This window comes from Pygocentrus nattereri, chromosome 15 (genome assembly GCF_015220715.1).
Source record: "Pygocentrus nattereri isolate fPygNat1 chromosome 15, fPygNat1.pri, whole genome shotgun sequence".
Lineage (NCBI taxonomy): Eukaryota > Metazoa > Chordata > Actinopteri > Characiformes > Serrasalmidae > Pygocentrus > Pygocentrus nattereri.
The window spans coordinates 19,947,254-19,968,246 of NC_051225.1; the positions used below are offsets into that span (position 1 = coordinate 19,947,254).

A 20,993-nucleotide genomic window follows, 5' to 3' on the forward strand; every position below is an offset into this window, starting at 1 on the left:
GTCTGCCAGTGGAGAACCGCAGACAAACTGCCTTTTCCTCCCTCCGATAGCATCACTTCCAGCAGCATACACACCACACACTCCAGGCGTAAACAAGAGTAATACAATCTAATGCTGTTTTCTGTTGGTGTCTGCCAGGAGAAAAGAAAGAGAGCATGGTTCTGTTTAGGCAGCGTATCGACTCAACTCTTTGTTAGCGGTACTGTGCTTTAACCTCATTCATCCGCTAGAGGTTTAACTGTACCGAAATGCCAGCCCAAGTCTACACTGTCAAGGCAATCTAAAATCAATCTCCTCCATTACTGAGTTGATTTCCAAGGACATTGAGCACAGACAGGCTGACAGTACTAAACTAAAGGGTGCTGTCATGTCTTTGACAAGTCTTAACACGTTTGTTGGTGTATTTCAGGTGTACTGTACAGGTGCTGTAAGCATATCCAATGTTCTCTTTTCTCACCTTAATAAACCTTAAGAAACAAAATCAACATGCTTTTGTGTGTTTGTACGGATGAAAGACGTGTGAAAGACAAAAGTAGATGCTAGCATAATTTAAGCTTGAGGAATCATACTAGATCAGTGCTATTCACACAATAGTGGAAATAGCTCCAATCATTTCCACAACACAGGTGAAGTATTGGCCATCCGACCATCCGTCTGTCCATCTGTCCATCCATCTGTGCACAGGGAGTGTCATTACAGGAGTAGTTATGATATATTGCAAAATGTGTATTAACAGGAGAGGTGATATAGTGGTGAGGTTCAGCACAGTTCAGACAGCAGGAGATCAGTACCGTATGTACAGTAAAGAGGCTCATTGTAGAGTCATATAGCGGTGGGTAAGAAAGATCTCACACAGAGCTCTTTAACATAGCACAGCTATACCAGTCTGCCACTGAATGTGCTTCTCTGTTTATCCATTGTAGCAAGCAGGAGCTGTAAAGTGTTGTCCAATATGGCTAACAGCTTATTGAGCGTCCTCTGTTCTGTCACAACCTCCAAAGAGTCCAGCTTGACTCCTACAATAGAGCCAAACTTCCTATTAAGTTTATTTTGTTCAGAGCACTTTAGATAATGCTGCTGCCTCAGCACACAACAGCATAGAATACAGCACCCACAACAACAGACTGGTAGAATGTCCATAAGAGCTTTGTGCAGACACCAGAAGACCTCAGCCTCCTCAGGAAGTAGAGACGGCTTTGGTCTCTCTTGTACATCAGAGACCACCTTTTCATTTCTTTAATCTAATTTGAAATGCCCATTATGTGCAACAGCTAAATATAATGTTGCATTTTAAGTATTTAGTATGTCCAACCTTGCTTTTAATATTTCGTACTTTTCAGGAGTCTTGCTTTCAGTTTTTCAAAGAAATCTCAATGTTATTTGATTTGCAGGTGTTATTCTTTTTTATCTATTTAAATTTCTTAGTAATTGCTTCTTGACAGATACACGTGTATTTAATGTAATATTTTTATTTAACACATTTATTTATTTAATAACTTTGAGCTCTGGGCTCATACCTAATCATAAAACTGGCTGGTGAGTCTATACAATATATGTTGTATTATTATGCTGTACAGTTCCGCATTTTCCAGCATCTGTTTATCTTCAGCATTGGACAGTGTGGTGTCTCAAATTAATGAGAAATTTGCTGTCAGCCTGTATTTATGTAATGTAATAGGTAAGCTGAACCCCCAAAATCTGCTGCATTTGTAGAAACGACAGGAATGTCACCCTGTTGCTGACATTGAGCTTATGAATGGCTACTGGGTACTGGTGTTGGCTGACCATGAATAATACTCTCAGACTTTTTTGTGAGTTTGGCCATAAATTGAATCTTTACAGGAGCCTCGGTGAAGCAGGGATGGAAATAGTTTGGCGAAACAGATCTGTCGCCAGGCCTGTTTCTGTCCTGGCCCTTCAGACAGAGCGCCCTGCTGAGACGTTGCCCGGCTGATGAGAGCCTGCATGACTTTCATTTCTGATGGATTATCTTCCTTTGGTACAGAACAGATTTATTAATTAAATTTAGGACCCCTTCTCTCCTCATTTGCTGAAGTCTCTCTCTCTAATGGCCTGCATGCGTCATCGTCAGGAAATCATGAGTTGTTTGTTGCTGTTGTTGTTTCCAGTTTAATGTCCTTACCAGAGACTAATTATCAAGCGGCAAATTCTATATTAACTTTGTCAACTGTAATTTGTACATTTGTAAGATCCTTCTTTGTAATAAATCATATGAATTAGCAAAATGACTGTAGTGGGGAAAAAACCTACTTGAGAAAAGCTTAAAATAAAGTTTCTGGCTCTGCTTATAGCGCACAATTCCACCATCTGTCTTACTCAATAGGTTAAACTTTCATGACCAAAGCAATAAAATAGATAAACATTAAATAATAAAAATGTTTATTGCAATATTGCAGGAATTAGAGGTGAATTATAAGGCTGCGTTCTGGTATTTCTGGAATATGGAGCCTGCAGTGGGACTGCAGTGGGCTCTGTGATAGATTGTGGAGCAGCAAAAAGCAGGTGTTAGCAAAATAGATAATGTAGCATACAGTGCATGTTTCTTTATACAAACCTTGTGGCTGCATTGAGACTACAACAGATGAATTGTGAAGGCTCTGAATTTTGTTTTTTACTTACCAGGCTTTAGAGTAGATACTGATCACAGCTGGCATAGGACATACAGTATGGTTGATATATCAGTGAGTGAGTGCATGTGTGTATTTTCTGCGAGCTGCTGAAAATGTAGATCACTGTGTTATGCTTGCGCCTTATCTGCCATTGATTTTTTCCTGCCTCTGAAGCTGGCATAGCAGCTGTGGGTCATCCCCTGATACAGGCTGCCTACTCCAAACAGATCAATGTCTGGAGACCAGGCTGTCCACTGGGCTTTCAGCAGCCTGCTGCACTCCACCTCCCCTAGGACCCCTCATCCACACTCTCCACTCAACACCTTTGGTGAAGCTTTATTAATAAAATATCAAGGATAGAGTTACGTGGCGGCAAAAGCTCTCATTTGGGAGGGACGCTGTGGGCTGTATTTGAGAAGACACCGCGAAAATGCGTTTTGACGTGGCGGCAGTGTGTACCCGCAGTGCACCTGAAATTAATGCTCGGTTTACTAAGGCTGCAAATGGTGGACGTAGTACACAAACCATGTACTTGAGTTAAAATAGAGATACTCAAGGTAAAATATTACTCCAGTAAAAGTTGAAGTTCCTCCCTTTAGGCCTCCACTTGAGTAAAAGTACAAAGTATTTGCCTTCAAATGTTCTTAAGTATCAAAAGTAAAAGTACTAAAAGATTAATTATGAAACTAATATCCTGTTATCATTTTTATAACAAGATTCTTGCATCATCAACTCATTTGACGTGAAAATACTCCAGTGTCTCTGTTGGTAAACCAGTCTTTAAATAGAATGTCTATGGAGTCTGACACTGATGTCTATAAAAATTATCATAAGAACAGAACACTGAAGGTGAACAGTTTCCGTCAGGTAGAACCAAGTGGCTCTGAAATAACTTTTTACAAATGAGCAGTTTCAGTTTAAGATTTATTTGTAAGTTACAAACTACAAGTTTAAATTTAATAAAAACCTGTTTAAACTCAGGATTTCCTTTACCATATTGCACCTGTATGTCTCTGTTCATAAACATAAACTAGCAAAAAACAAATTTAGTATAAAATGAAATGTTTGTATAAATTCAGAAAAAAGGTGTCGGTCACAACTGCATATGTGTACATATTTCTATATTGTGGTCTATTTAAACAAAGTTAGGTTAAGATATTTGACTTTGAAATGTAGTGCTGTGAAAGTAAAAAGTTGCCCAAAATGGAAATATTTCAGTAAAGTACAGTAACCAATTTAATCTGTGTTAATAAATGAAGTTCCTTTCACCACTAAACAGCCTACAGCAGTGAAATTGTTCTCCATCTCTAAAAATAGACTTTGAGAAGCAATAACAGAAAGCAAATAAAGTAGGAGTCACTAGCCAAGCTCTAGAGGGTCTCTGAGAGTTGAAATATTGCTATACTGTCAGTAAATATTGTTTGAGTACATCTTCCTTGCCTGTCTCTATCTACTCTTTATGAATGCTGTCATTGTTAAAGAAGTCTCCCAGCAGTGTACCATGAGCTATATTTACATGTTGGCCTCACAGCACAGTTGGTGTAATAAATGTTGGTACATCACCAATAGCAGCATGCATTGCCATGGTGAGAGCATTACTGGACTAGCAGTGGACTGTGGCTAGATTTTATTGTACATGAACCATTACACCTGGACACCTGGAGTATTCGGCACCCATGTTTCCAAAAATAAAATCAATATTTGGTTTATCCCACTGCTGATGGCAACAGTTGAGAAAATTGAATTCGACAGATCTTTCCACTGACTGCTGTGGTCTGCTGCTGTTTCTGCTTTTTTCAAGTTAGTCATTATGATGTTCTGGATCTTTGCTTGAGGAAATTTTCTTCAACTGGACCTTATGGAATTTTAATGAAAGACTTCTAGTCTTGTGTGTCCTCCATTTCCATTCTCTTTGAGAGACTTGCTTTCAGGGATATTTTTCCCCCATCTCCAAAGTTCAGTCTTAGAAGATGGTTGCAGTTTCTGCTCGTCTTGATCCAAGTAATCCCGAACTCATTCAGTAATACTGAGGACTCTGATCTGGCCAGTGGCTTGAGAGTGGCTTCTTGGCAGCTATAAATCCCTTTCCATGGCCATAAGGATACAGCTATATACAGTCAGCAGGGTGATTTTCAGCAGGCCTCCACACCAGCGTCTGAGTTATTGTGAAACTGAAGGACTGCTGTGTCAATTTCAGCCAAGATACAAGAGCTGATGGCCTTCCAGAGATGGCCTGGTTTAGGTGTCCTTGCTCTAATTAACACTATTGCGGGCTTCATGTATTGTAGCCTGTTTGAAGGGATAGTTTGACAGAATATAAAGTTTATAAAAATTTTTCCCATACAGCACATGCAGTCAGTCAGAAAAGACATATTTCTTGTCCAGTGTTTGTTTTTTTTGGTGGTTGTAATAATATTTTTCCCAAAACGTCACCATTATTAAGCCATTAAGATGTGAACGAAGAGTGGCAACTTAACAACTTAAGAGTGGTTTGTAGTAAAATGTGTTGTTTTAAACAAACTTAGTCAGAATGGTTCATAACAGTGATGGTGACAAGAACCAGACACCTGGATTGTTTATTGCTTCTTAAAGCTACCTTATATAAAGTTATTACATGAAATGGTTATAAATGCATTGCCTGATGACTGAGGCATTGTTTTATAATAGTTTCAAGATAAGATTTGCGTCTTTTATCAGTTCATAAATAGTCGTGAGGTACATGTAGGGTGTTATGCACAGGCAGTAAAGAAAACAGCTTTTCCAGTTTTTACCACTGTTCTATTATTGTCAACATTGTACATTAATAACAGGACAGTGGAATTCCCCTTTAAATATTCAGTTTTGCTAACTTTGCATTGGTTACATATTTTTATAACTTTGAAATTTCTTGAGTGTTAATTCATTTTCAGTGCCAGACAGTATTTGGCCAGCCAATCACATAGCCTCGTCATCTGGCTGTTTCACTGGAGCTTTTGGCCTAATGACCAAAAAAAAAACCCATTTGTTTTTTCCTCCTGTGTGTGTTTTATTGTTGGGCTTAAGAGCAGGAGCAAAGCCCTGTGTCATGTTTTTGGTCCCTTATGGAGGAGCACGGTGGGGGTAGAGGGGATCACAACGTACCCCTCCATAACAAGTTAGCTGCAGGATAAGGCGAGACAGCTGTGTAAGGGGGCATGAATGAGGCTTCCTCAGGCTTTTTATCAGTCTGCTGGCCGTCACTCTGTCCTACTCCTCCTATTTGGCCCTCCTGAGCCCCAGTGTAACGGATTCACTCAGTTCATCCTCCGGCCCCTGTGTGCATTCGGAGATAGAAGCAGCCACAGTGTGCTCCCACTGTACATTTAGAGGGGATTTGCTTTGCTTGGAAAGTGCCAAAGATGTGCACGGGTAAGCGCGTGTGCTGTTTTTCCGCCTGCATCACTTTTGTGCATTTTGTGTGTGGCACTCGTGCATGTATGTGTGTGCGTCTATGGCAAATTGCTGAGGAAATTGCATTCAGTCTCTTCCCCAGAGTAAAGAAAGTACAGAAGCTGCACATGGGTACATGAGCAAACAGGGCTAAGGCCCTGTAGGACAGCGCCTGCTTTCATTGCTGCGTCTTCCCAGAGCCCACCCCAAAAGCTGCAAAACAAGAGAAATGGAGGGAGAGTGATGGTATGAGGCAGATAGATGGAGTGCAGAGAGTGTAGATGGACACTCTGTATGGAGCTGTGGGATTTGAGAGAACACTCTCTCTTTGTTTGGTAATGTGTCATTTTACACTTCATTTCTTAGCACTCACTCCAGATTTGTGACAGTGGTGAGTGGGCAGCAGACTAATCACAGGCTTGGCTTCATATCGCCTCCATCACACCAGCCGCAGAGGCCTTTTAAGAGGAAGTGGAAAGCCACTCTCGGGTGTATTTTGTTTTTTTTGTTTTTTTCTAGTGCTATTGTTGCTTTCTTCCCTTGTCTCTCTCAGCTCTCTGGAGCTTGTATAAACCTAATGGAATCCCCCTTCACTATAATCCAGGTTCTCTTCAGGGTCTTGAAAGCAAAATCTTTACTTAAAGAGATTGTTGTCATCCTAAAGTACCACGTTTATGGTAAGACCCTCTCTGTGAGACACAAACCTGCAGTGTATTGTGCAAAAATATTTCAGAAGTTAGAGGCCACAGTGCACACTCTCAAGGGTGTAGTTTCGGTTTCAGAAGTGGGAGGACAAAATGAAGCTGAATACTATCTAAGTAGTCTCACATTATTGTTGGCAAAGTCACACCTTCATACATCTCTGGATGCCTGATAAACTGTTCCAAGTCATGCCTTAAGATCATCCAGCGCTGAGCTTCTCCAAGTTCCACATCTAAAACTTAAAAACAGTGGTGAAGAAGCCTTTTGTTTTATATACTAAAGATCTGAAACATACAACCAATAAATATTTGTCAGGCATTTTCTGTCACTGATCAGAAAACAGTTAAAACCAATTTTTTTCACTTTAGCATTTTAGGAAAAAATGTAGGCTTTATTTTCCTTACATGTACGTGTTCTCATTTGATTCGTTATTCGTTACTTATAGTACTTTAATTTAGTTTGATGAGTATAGAATAGTATATTCTTATTATTCTCTTTTTTGTCACTATTTTTCTTGTTTGGCAATTATGTTTGTCTTTCTTGTTTCCTCTTTCTTTGATGTCCTTAGTTCACACCGTCAAACACTTTTAGATGCATTTTATAGTAGTAATACCCTATTACTATTATTAATGTTATTATTAATATTATTATTAATAATAATAATAATAATAACAGAATATAGCAGCAGTTCTTACCATGGGTATTAGGTAGCTAACTTCAAGAATTAGCATAACCATTGGAGCAGCAGCTCCTTTTTATTTCAGTGGAAAAGCACGGAATGGTATGGAAACTACTAACATCAATCCAAATAATAGTTAAATTATCTAACTATAGTGTTATTCAGAAAAGATTAGTCTTGACAGCTGACAACTTGGAATTATCCAGCTCTGAATCCCCTACCTCTTGTAATTTCAGACATTGACATAAACATAATGCATGTTTTACTGTTGTGTGTGTGTATAAAGCTTTACATTTACATTTACAGCATTTAGCAGACGCTCTTATCCAGAGCGACTTACAAGAAGCTCTTGAAAAGGTTTTTACATTCACATGAAAGAGCAACTTACTTAGTGCTTTATTTCTTCTAAGGGAATGTACAGTTGTGTGCAACGAAAAGTGAAAATATGTTTACACATCCTCTACAGAGAACACACTTCTGCACATTTTAATGCAAAATTACTGTTTATTTGCTGAATTTAACTTGGGGTGGGGGGGTGTGAGCTCTTGAGAAACTCTGACTTTCCAAGTAGAAAATTAGGAGTTGGAGAAAGGCTCGAGTGGATTTTTCCTTCTTCAAAGTCTCAACTTGCCAGTTGGCCATGAACACATAAGTGTTACCCATTTTTCTCAATGATTTTAGCCATGTCAGTAATTTTCCCCCATCAGTAAGCATTATGATTGCTTTTTACCTGCTTTTTCCTATGTGTGGAGACACATTTACTTTCCTTTTTTAACCAAATCAAACCAGTATATATTGTCCTACTTTGAACAATAAAATTATTTTATAATGATGTAAAAAACATTTTTAAAAAGTTTGCTCTTATATAGCAATATAAAATTATAATGACACACTGCATCTACTTACGACAGCTAGGCAGATGTGTATGGTAAAGGAAATCATAATTAAATCAAATGTTGGACATCTTTTTTACATTTGAGCTGGTGAACATTGCATTTGAAACACTGTAAATGTGACAAGAATGGTAAATCCAGTAGCCACTCTTACCTCTTTACTACAGAGATTTCAGTACAAATCAGCTATAAACATACACCCTGTAGTAAAATTATGTTACTTCACATCCAAGTTGAGAACTAGTTCAAGTAGTACTTAACACTTTTCGCTCCTTATTTGGTTATGCATGTTATTGAAGTAAGTGTTGACATAATGGATTATCCATCAAATGATTTACTTCTTGTTTCATCTTTTTATGTTCTACAGTTAAACAAACTAATTTCCTCTTCATTTCCACTTTTCACTGTGGTAGCTCTCAGTCATTATGGTGCATGTCTTCTCAGAGCTTGTTACTAGTCTATATTATGTCTATATTATGTGTGTGTATATATATGTGTATATATATATATATATATATATATATATATATATATATATATATATATATATATACACTGCCTGAAAAAATAAAGGGAACACTCAAATAACACATCCTAGATCTGAATGAATGAAATATTCTCATTAAATACTCTGTACAAAGTTGAATGTGCTGACAACAAAATCACACAAAAATCATCAATGGAAATCAAATTTATAATTTATTAACCAATGGAGGCCTGGATTTGGATCCACACACAAAATTAAAGTGAAAAAACACACTACAGGCTGATCCAACTTTGATGTAATGTCCTTAAAACAAGTCAACTCAGTATTGTGTGTGGCCTCCACGTGCCTGTATGACCTCCCTACAATGCCTGGGCATGCTCCTGATGAGGTGGCGGATGGTCTCCTGAGGGATCTCCTCCCAGATCTGGACTAAAGCATCCGCCAACTCCTGGAAAGTCTGTGGTGCATCGTGGTGTTGGTGGATGGAGCGAGACATGATGTCCCAGATGTGCTCAATCGGATTCAGGTCTGGGGAACGGGCGGGCCGGTCCATAGCTTCAATGCCTTCATCTTGCAAGAACTGCTGACACACTCCAGCCACATGAGGTCTAGCATTGTCCTGCATTAGGAGGATCCCAGGGCCAACCGCACCAGCATATGGTCTCACAAGGGGTCTGAGGATCTCATCTTGGTACTTAATGGCAGTCAGGCTACCTCTGGCGAGCACATGGAGGGCTGTGTGGCTCTCCAAACAAATGCCACACCATTACTGACCCACTGCCAAACCTGTCATGCTGAAGGATGCTGCAGGCAGCAGATCGCTCCCCACGGCGTCTCTGTCACATCTGTCACATGTGCTCAGTGTGAACCTGCTTTCATCTGTGAAGAGCACAGGGCACCAGTGACGAATTTGCCAATCCTGGTGTTCTCTGGCAAATGCCAAGTGTCCTGCACGGTGTTGGGCTGTGAGCACAACCCCCATCTGTGGACGTCGGGCCCTCATACCATCCTCATGGAGTCGGTTTCTAACCATTTGTGCAGACACATTCACATTTGTGGCCTGCTGGAGGTTATTTTGCAGGGCTCTGGCAGTGCTCCTCCGGCGGAGGTAGCGGTCCTGCTGCTGGGTTCCTGCGGCCTCCTCCACATCTCCTGGTGTACTGGCCTGTCTACTGGTACGCCTCCAGGCTCTGGAAACTACGCTGACAGACACAGCAAACCTTCTTGCCACAGCTCACATTGATGTGCCATCCTGGATGAGCTGCACTACCTGAGCCACTTGTGTGGGTTGTAGAGTCTGTCTCATGCTACCATGAGTGTGAAAGCACCACCAACATTCAAAAGTGACCAAAACATCAGCCAGAAAACTGCAGAACCACTCCTTTATTGAGTGTGTCTTGCTAATTGCCAATAATTTCCACCTGTTGTCTATTCCATTTGCACAACAGCATTTGAAATTGATTGTGAATCAGTGTTGCTTCCTAAGTGGACAGTTTAATTTCACAGAAGTTTGATTTACTTGGAGTTATATTATGTTGTTTCAGTGCTCCCTTTACTTTTTTGGGCAGTGTAATATATATATATATATATATATATATATATATATATATATATATATATATATATATATATACCTCTCCATTGAATGATCCTAGGAAATATGTTGTCTGGAGCAAAAGCTCCTGGTAGGGTCTCCCGTGGCAAACTGGTCCTAGGTGACAGGTCAGACAAAGTGTGATCCATAATAACCCCTATGAAAAGACAAAAACAGGACTTGTGTACCCTGCCCGGAACAGGGTTAGCGGGGCCCCACCTTGGACCCAGGCCTGGGGGAGAGGCTCGCCAGCGAGCGTCTGGTGGCTGGGCATTTACTCATGGTGCCCGGCCGGGCCCAGCCCGAAGGAGTTACATGAGTCCCCCCTCCCATCGACCCACCACCAATGGGAGGGGGCTGTAGTAGGGGTTCGGTGCTTTGTGGATCAGGAAGTGTCCGAAGGCATGGGCCTTGGCGTTCTGATCCTCGGTTACTGAAACTGGCTTTTTGAACTTGGAACGTTACCTCACTGGCGGGGAAGGAGCCTAAGTTGGTGCGCGAGGTTGAGAGATACCGGCTAGATATAGTCGGGCTCACCTCAACACACAGCTTGGGCTCTGGGTCCAATCTCCTTGAGAGGGGCTGGACTTTATTCTTTTCTGGAGTTGCCCATGGTGAGAGGCGGCAGGCAGGTGTGGGCTTTCTCATAGCCCCTCGACTCGGTGCCTGTATGTTGGGATTTTCTCCGGTGGACGAGAGGGTACCTTCCCTATGCCTTTGGGTTAGGGAATGGGTCCTGACTGCTGCCTGTGCTTATGCACCGAACAGCAGTTCAGAGTACCCAGCCTTCTTAGAGTCCTTGGGAAGGGTGCTTGAAAGTGCTCCTCCTGGAGACTCTATTGTCCTACTGGGGGACTTTAACGCTCATGTGGCAATGACAGTGAGACCTGGAGGTGTGTGATTGGGAGGAATGGTCTCTCTGATCTGAACCCGAGTGGTGTTCAGTTTTTGGACTTCTGTGCAAACCACAGTTTGTCCATCACGAACACTATGTTTGAACACAAGGATGTCCATAAGTGCACATGGCACCAGGACACCCTAGGCCGCAGTTCAATGATTGACTTTGTAGTCATGTCATCGGACTTGCAGCCATGTGTTTTGGACACTCAGGTAAAGAGAGGAGCTGAGCTGTCAACTGATCACCACCTGGTGGTGAGTTGGATCAGGTGGTGGGGGAAGATGCCGGTCAGACCAGGCAAGCCCAAATGTATAGTGAGGGTTTGCTGGGAACGTCTGGCTGAAGAACCTGTCAGATTGATCTTCAACTCACACCTCCGTCAGAACTTTGACCAGATATCGGGGGAGGTGGGGGACATTGACTCAGAATGGGCCATGTTCCGTTCCTCCATTGTTGAAGCGGCTGACTGTAGCTGTGGCCGTAAGGTAGTTGGTGCCTGTCGGGGCGGTAATCCTTGAACCTGGTGGTGGACACCCCAGGTGAGAGATGCCGTCAAGCTGAAGAAGGAGTCCTACCGGGCATGGTTGGCCTGTGGGACACCAGAGGCAGCTGGCAGGTATCGACAGGCCAAGCGATCTGCGGCTTCAGTCGTCGCAAGGCAAAAACTCCCTTAGAGATAGGGTGAGAAGTTTGGTCATCCGGGAGGGACTGGAGCCAGCTGAGGTGGTTCGGGCATCTGGTTAGGATGCCTCCTGGATGCCTCCCTCGGGAGGTGTCACAGGCAAGTCCACCTGGGACCTTGTATCTCCATTTTTGACATTTTTTAGTTTTAGTCATAATTTGAAAATACCTGTTACCATTTACACTATTTGTAAATTTTATGATGAATTAAATGAAAGAAATGGCCCAAAATTACTTGGAAAAATGTCTGGTTCCATTGACTTACATTAAAAGTAAATTGTGTTTTTTTTCCTTCTCCTGTAAAGTTACCATTTTGGATCATCCTATATTATAATCTTATTTCTGTCAACACAATTCCAAGAACTGGGCAGCCAGAGTACCAGAGTACCCCTAGACCGTTTAGCACTTTAACTCACACTTTGGAAGTAGGGAGGGTTGAGGCAAATATTATGTTTGAAAAGTGGGGGGACAGCATGTCGCCTCATCCCAAGTGAAAACTAAATGCAAAGTGTGGACTTATTTGCATTCTGTCATTTTCCTCAAAGTGCACTTTCTAGGCTGGGTACCCACTAGACATTTGCGTGGTATTCCTGAGCTGATATATTGCATCATTTGCTGTCTACCTCTAATGCAAAATGGTACAGACTGTCTAGGTTCAGAAAAAAAATGATAAAAAACAAAGAGTAATGTAAAAATGAACCTAGGCAAGGTGAAGATGGAGAACTTAAGAGTTTGGGTGCGAGTCATTTCAGCTTCAGTAGGAGTAATTTCTTGTCTCTGCATGTGTCTGCGGTGAGCAGCAGGCCAGGTGTTTCGGAGGAGCCTGTTATTCATCTTGGAGGTCAGTCTCTTGCAGGCACGTGGTACTGCAAAATTCCATTAACACGCTCACAGTTCTGACACCAATACATGGCAAGCGCAGCTGCACAGGTGGGCTGTCATCCCACCCAAATAAAGAGCAGCCTCAATGCTGTGCTCCTCTGGGCTCGCCTATCTTCTGTCAGCTTCCATAAAGTGAGAATTGGGGTTAACACAACAGAAGGAGCCCACCTCTCCCTGGAACACATGGCTAATGCAGTGTCAGCCTGTCAGCGAAAAGACATGCTTTTGGAGCTCTGTGCATATCTGATAACGCCAACATAAAGGTGCTAACATGTAAAGGCTTTTAATGCATGATGACGCATGATGACTGCGATCTATATTTTAATATCTACTCTAGACCCACAGCTATTGCCACTAATGCATACAGTTGATCTTTCTTTCAGTTTCTTTTCAATTCATAAGTAAATGCACAGATGTAAAGAATATATTTGATGCAGATATTTTGTTGTTGTTATATCAAAACTTTGTATACAAACTTTGTATACAGTTTTTTCAATTATTTTGAAATACATTCAAATATACATGAAACATACATTAAAATCTTTTGTTTACCCTTCTTGGTCTAATAAGAGTATTGATATATTGGATGACATCTTAGTTAAAGATCATCTATGCTCCTTTCAGGAGTTATGTTTTTTTTTCTGTACCTCTGCTATTCCTGGAATAACCTCGGATTCCCAGTTAGATCATCCCCTGCTTGAGCATCTAAACAACTGTTAATCAACTTAAGGACTGGTTTAATGTTTATATAACTTGATTATTAAAATTAAAAACCCCACTCAGATTAGTTTCTGAGCTTAGTACTCTCAGTCTCCAGATTGGCTTGTGATGCAGCATATCTTCACTTCATCCCAAAACTTGTTAGTTCACAGGGTCTATGTATCATCACATTGTGCCTTTTTTATTAAACTTTCCAGCAAAAAAAGTTGTAATAGATATAGTTTAAGCTCTATTGTGAATTATAGTATTATGTCTTTTTGAAACTATGTGGTACAAACATTGTCTGATCTCCTAAGTATTGACATCATGTCCAATTTTGATTTTGTTACATGATTTTAACATAACTCTTAATTCATGATAGAAAAATGCCAGTTATTCACATATCGTCTAAGGCCTTGTAAGACCAGAGTGAGTTAATATCTGTCTTAAATTTAACTGCTGCGATTGTCTGTGGGTATGATAGGGATACTGTCAAAACACCCCACATCAAAATGTGTTGCAGAGATTCTGAATGTGTGTGTTATACACATTCATTAGCAAAAAAATAACCTTGGTCCTGAGGCAAGGGGCAAGCAGCAAAGAACAGGGGTGGGAAGTAGACACAGACATAAATAACAAAATTCTTAATTATAATTAATTATTGCCGAATACAGATGAAATGTACATCTTATACTGAATAGAGGTGCAAATCTGCAGCTGTAAACATTCCTTCAGAGTTATTTCTTCAGATTTGGTTCTTAACAGCTGCTTGTATCCTATGGGGAGTTTTCTCTGTGAGGCTGAAGTTGGCTTACCAACTTTTAATATTCACCAGCTTTTTATTAAAAATTTCTGTTTTACCTTAAATGGAGCCACAGTAACATATAACTGCTGCTCCATTTAAGGTGGAATGGAAAATTCAAATGAAAAACTGGCTAACTAATCTTCACAAATGAGCTAGCATATTTGAGATATTAGCACAGGTATCTGGTATGTGTTGGCACACTGTCACAATTCAGCCTGCCAATCTTTGGCCATATTATTGTAATCAGTGGAGACACCTCATCATTTCAAGCAGCCTGGCTAATCAACCATCCAAGGAAGGTTAACCAAACCATTATTTCTAGTTCTGATAGCTGTGCAGTGGAGGTTTTTGTTGTTTGAGGTTTCAATTTTAGGAATGTGGTGGATTGTGTTAAACAGAACTGTTTTATGCATGAAATGGAACTGTATTGAATTCATGTTGTGTATCACCTTGCGATTTCCTTATCAGAAAATTGAATATTAACATGCATATCGTGACATGATAGCTAGTTAACTTTTTCTCAAGAGCTACTTATTCTCATGCTGTGTCTTTCACTCTCTCTTACTCTCCCCCTCCAGTGACCCATGCTGTGTTCATGTAGCAGTAAATTTAAAGCAAATTTATTTTAAAGGATTTCTAAAAACGCTCAATTTTTGTATCAAATAAAGTTTTTCAGATGTCTTCATCGCATGGAAAACCTTTTACATTGTAAGAACATTTTGTGACAAATAGAACTTTAGACGTGTAAATGTGTAATTACTTGCAATATATTAACATACATTAACGTTGAGACAGGTTTAAGACATAATTCAGTCACTGAGACATAAACAATGTCATCTGTGGTCTAATGTGATTGATTTCCTTACAGCGGTGACAGGAATGATGGTTTGCTATGTCTGGAAGACAAATATAATAATGTTATGTAGCAAACAACCTACCCATGTCTTCTGAGTTTTAGGTGTAATATTGACAGTAGTAAAATAGAGCTAAATCTGAAAAGCAATTTTGCCTGAGTATGATTCTCTGCCATGAATGCATTTTTTTTTAAGAAATTGGCCAAGATCTTATAGCAAAAGTTTTGTAACACACTGTTTCAGTTGTGAAGCATTGTATTCATAGCCAAATCATTAGATACCTTGTAGAGACACTTCAGGTGTCTGGTTCCTGTCGCCACCTCCATGAACAGTTCAGACTCTGTAGGTTTCTCTAGAATGCAGCATTTCACATGAAAGCACTCTGAATTTTACATCTTAACAATTTAATCACGTAGAAGTAGTGAAAGATCAATGCATTCCCCCTTTAATAGCAAGCATCAGTCTGATTGTAGCTGTGATCCACGTGTATGCAAATTCAGGTCAAGGGCTTCAGCCTCCCTCCACCCTGCGTCTCAGACATTTTATAGTATATCTCCCCATCTCTCTGTCTCTATGGTCATGACACAAAACCATTTGGTGTTAAAACACTTTTTTTGGTCATGTTCCTCTGAGGCATTTCCTATAACCTCTGACGAGGCCACCCAGGCGTCATCATACTCCACACCCCCTGCCCAGCTTTTGTATATCGCTGCAAATGTCATATAAAATGAGAATCCATTGGTGGTCTGAATTACATTGGACTTCCTTGCTTTGTGACTTGTGTCCCTGACCATGTCATAATTTGTTTGCCCCAAGGTGGCGGTGACATTTGTCGTGGGTTCAGAGGTTCACCAGGAGACCACGAATGACTTCACCCAAATTGGGAAACCTTTTCTTATGGGAACTGTTGCTCTTGGTAAGAAAGACGACTTTTTATTTATTTATTTATTTAGCTGATGTTTTTCTAACTCCACTTTAGGAGGCATTTTAAAAGCAAATTAAGTTACCAGGTAAGAAAAATAGGGATTTATTTTTCATTGCCAGGTGTGTGAGGGCGCATTTCCATGTGTTTGTGGTATAGTGTGGCAGAGGAGTAGAGAGACTCCTGTAAGTGTTAATTAGGATGAGTGCTGCTTGTGTACTGAATAGCTAATGGAGGTTCCTCTGTAACCCTGTCACTATAACAATGTAGACGTGAGCCAAGGAGCCATGAAACCCTTTCTCTCTTCATTTCTAATCCCGTTAATTGGCTGCCACACTCTGAGCGGTAAGGTCCTGAGGCAGCCTTCCCCCAGTGGTCACTAGAGGCTCATGTCAACAGAGCAAACAAAAATCTGCTCGCCAGAGCCTCACTCGTCGCCCTGCTCTCATTTGCAGCCTGGCCCGCTGTGACACCTTTGGAGGAAAAGTTGCTAGTTCATGAGGCTTATTTGAAGGGGCTGCATACATAGCCCTGTGGAACCTCGCAATTTGTAATGGGATTTCTCCTTTTAAAGAGTCAGGGAGCAGGCTTTGTTTACATTGAGAGCATAATGTCAAACCTGTCTTCATACAAATTGACACGAAGTTAGGAATATGGTGCTGTACTGACAATAAGCATAAAAAAAGATTTCCACATCTTGAGACTATACTGTTTACTATACCTTCCAGTTGATATAGGTTTTAAAGAACAGATAAGCCTTCCCAGTGTCCACAGCTTTGTTTATATGTCTAAGATCTTGCAGTGGGCTCCTGGGAGAAGCTGCAATTACAAGGTCTCTTACCTTTCACTGTGTGCCATCTGCTGTAATGTAACCATTGTAATCCCCAGGTCCTCTTTCATATTTTATTTTACTGATAATTTTTATTTGCTGAGGGTAAAGTTAAACTACCATCAGCATTTTAAAATCACTTTAAAGTCTGCTTTCCACTCAAAAGTGCCTAAGGCATTGAAAGCAACTGATATTGTAGGTCATTGATAAAAGTCTTAATCATGTTATACTAAATTTTTTTCCCTATCATTCCTTCTGTCTGCTTAGGTGGTATTGTCAATGTGATGCCTTTCATATTTTCGGATATTTCATACAATAAAACTCAGGTAACTCCTGTTAAATGATATTAACTCTGCATGACACTCCAAAGGAAGCATCCTGGGGTAAAGAATTCAGCTTTGTAATGTTTCTGACAGGTCATGTGGTTCAGAAGAGTTGTACTGGGAGGTCTTGCTACATGTACAGTCCTGAATGTATTATGGTAAGCATTTTTTTCTTTAATGTATTCATGCACAACAGAATGCGTCCCAAAAGTGCACCTGATTAAATGTACTGTTGTTTCAGGCAGTACCAAGACTTTGATGTTAGTTCTTGCTTCTTTGAAGTGTCTGAAAAATGCCAACATATTCACAGTGCCCTTTTGGTCCAAGCCAGAAAAAACACAAAACTTGAGGCGAGAGGGCAAGACAAAAAGGCCTGCATATATCCTCAGCAACCTCAGCCTCTGCTTCTGATGTCTCTCCCAATCCAGTACAACCCAAAAAGAAAATAACTTTCCAAAAAGCTTTCTTTCCATCTAATCATTTGTAAAGAAGCCATTGAGTTAGCAATCAGCACTTTGTTACTCCAGAGAGCCAAAGCAATTATCCGGGAGCAAAGGAAATGAAAGGAGAGTGGGCCAAGTGATGAGATCTCCCATCATGAACACAGAGGCCTCGACCACACTTCTATCAGGGGTGCTATCCACTGCTTAGGTCTTCCCCGATTGTGGTGTTCTCACAGCTACTGAATGGTGTTTCAACGATTAACATTCACCAGCAGCCCTACATTTCATCTTGGCGGAATTGACTGTTGCCAGCAGAGCCGTATCAATATGTGGCCGCAAGCTGCTTTCATTTGTACGTGAGAGTTAAAGGCAGCCCTAATGCCGTAGCTTCTGCATTATTCATATAAGTTCACTGTTTACATGTGGCTAATAACGAAATATTAGCCAGTCTTTGCCTTGGTGTATTTCATCAGACCCGGCCTGATGAATTAGGTCCAGGTTTATTAGAGCATTTGATTCAGCAGGCTATGCCGTGCTAGCATGAGTTACTGGCACCACGGAACATTATTTGATTTGCTGCTGCATGTAATCCAAATGTATTTACTCTCGCCTCGGCCAGCTTGGCCATTTGATTTAACTCCACCCTGTGTCGTTCTCTCTACCTTATTGAACTCGACTCGCAATCATTTCTGGCCAACCATTCTAAAATGCCTATATTGTAACTCTAGGCAACAATGAAGTTTTATTTTCGCTGTCAGCCACCTTCGTTTCCTTCAACAGGCAGGCAGCATTGAGCCTAGCTCATTTGCATCTCACAAATAGGCTGCATCTGGTCTTTTAGTGACGACGGAAGTTAATCAGAATAGCAGGAGATGCGCTTTCAGCACTGCCACCCCCACGCCACAAATCAGCGCATCAAACTGCACTGCATAGTGTTTGTCTCTCAACAAATACAGTGGCCTGGCTCATACAGGCTCATACTGAGGAAAGAATAGGCAAAATGCAGGGACGTGCATGTAATTTGCCTTGTTCCTGTAGCTTACATGCTAGGGTAATTTTGGCTTTATCTTGTGCTTCATGATCTGCTTTCACACTCACAATGAATTTGATTTGACACATAAAAGAAGTAAGGGCTTGGTTGTGGGTGCTACAAAATGAGCTGGTATCAAGATGTCCCAGTATGCATACTCAGATGGTTCCCCACTGATAGTTCAAAGTGAGGTTGTATAGTGAATGTATTGTGACTTTATGTTCTTGTAATGATTAAAAGAAAAACAGTACACTCTGCACTTTTGGCTGATCATTTCAAAGCAAACAGTGTTCAAAGTTGCTTTATTGGCATCCTACTGAAGGGCTCTTGACCCACTCGTCAACTTGCTAAGCTTTTTTTTTCTTTTTCTTGGTTAGTCAGCTCATAATTTTGATATGCAATTATCACCCCAAAACGTAACTCTGTTGTCTTGCCTCCAGAGGGAAGAAAACCGAAATGCTTTTTCAGTGAGATCTACTGGAGCATGTCCATGAACAGATTAACAAATAAATCTGCCCAGGAATGGAGGAAGCAAGGTTATGAAATTATCTATTAATGTTTCCACTCATAATGGTTTCCCCTAATGTCCCTGATGAACAGCCCTTTTTCTATTTCATGGTTGCCCATGATTCTGTACATGCAATTGTTTATGAGGCATAATGGCAGTATTAGTTTCTATATATTCTATTTACTCTATTACAATATCAGCACCCATGTTGCAGCACAAACCAGTTTTTTTCTCAGTCTGATAGTGAGTAATATGATGGCTACTGTCTCTGTTACAGTGCATTTAAAAATCTGTGCATATATATATATATATATATATATATATATATATATATACATCACCATGCAAGCTTGGAATCATCCTTCAAAAGTTTGGAAACATAGTTTAAATCATATAAAGCTTTAACTTTTAGAAATCAATTATTGGAGACAGGTGTATAAAATTAATGGTGTGCAGTTTCACAAATTTATGATAACAAATAGGTCATTGGAAAGCTGTAAATAAAAATTCAGTGTCCAGAATGATGAATGGCTCTGTAGGTCAGGGATGTCCAGTCTTATCCACAAAGGGCCTGTATGACTGCAGGTGTTTTTATTCCAAACAAGTAGGAAGACACCTGATTCTGCTTAGTAAATCAGTTGATCTAAGGTTTCAAACAATTTAACAGATGTGTGTCTGTTTGTTGGAGTGAAAACCTGCATCTATTTGAGTAAGATTGGACACCCCTGCTGCAGATGATCCTAAAATGACGGAAAGAGCTTTGTAACACTGAGAATGAAGTTATAATAGATGAATAATGATTAAATCTCAAGGCACATATCAAAAAAATATGTATATGGATGTAAGTAAACGTAAATATCTGAAATGTAAAATTGAGCCGGAAGAATAAATACACTAAAATATGATGTCCATGTCCTGCTGTAAGTCACCCTCTAATGCCAAAATCATCTCAAATGTTGAATCATCTCAAATGCAAACATTATTCAGATTAAGATGACTGTAATCAATAATTTATACTTATATCCTGGGATGTTGTTCATGTTGGTCCTTTTGTCTCATAGTGCCAGCAATTCCTGTGCAAAATGTAGATTTTCTGAGTTTGCTCATATCTTCCTCCCCCTCTCCCTCCCCCCTCCCTCTCTCTGTGTGTTTCTTCCTCCCACCCCCCCCCCCACCCCCCCCCCACCCATCTCTCTCCTTGCCATGGTCATGCTCTAATTACAGCTCTGACTGAAGGTGACATTACCTGCCACTGTTTGTGCAGAATTATTGGTTTTGTGTAATACATTCATTGTCATAACAAAGACCTAGACCTGCATATTTCTGCACCAAAATAGCCCTGAATAGACCTGAATTTAAAAACTAATTATGGTGCATCTTCTCAGTATCTGTGCTGGTTTTTGAAGTCTGCATGTGCCTGTTTGTCTTTTACAGTCTACTCAAAAGACCTCCGGTTTCCTTTAATTACTACTACTTACATCAGTTTCTCATGTTAACAAGTGGTGCTAGTTCTCAATTGCTGTCAAATCGGACACAATACAGTATAGTACAAGTCAGCAGTCTTGTAGAAAATTCATCAGTCCAGTCAGTGGTCTGTACAGATATATGGTACAGTAGCCTACGTAGTTCAACTCACATCCGACTGCTCTCTACGCGGCGCCGTTTTGTCATTTAGCACCCTGCTCCTTCATCATCCATGAAGCGAGGGAGCACTCAGACAAACGAC

General features: G+C 40.5%; 1 protein-coding gene across 3 annotated transcripts in view; it reads left to right on the top strand.

The window, feature by feature from the left end:
• si:ch211-51h4.2 overlaps positions 1 to 20,993 on the top strand; it is a 162,275-nt gene that overhangs the window by 80,713 nt on the left and 60,569 nt on the right. For all 3 annotated transcript variants that reach the window (XM_037545287.1, XM_017722588.2, XM_037545288.1), the window contains exons 9-11: positions 16,029 to 16,128; positions 17,231 to 17,289; positions 17,380 to 17,444. In XM_037545287.1, the coding sequence (XP_037401184.1) occupies positions 16,029 to 16,128; positions 17,231 to 17,289; positions 17,380 to 17,444 (224 nt within the window). The remainder of the gene's footprint in view (positions 1 to 16,028; positions 16,129 to 17,230; positions 17,290 to 17,379; positions 17,445 to 20,993) is intronic.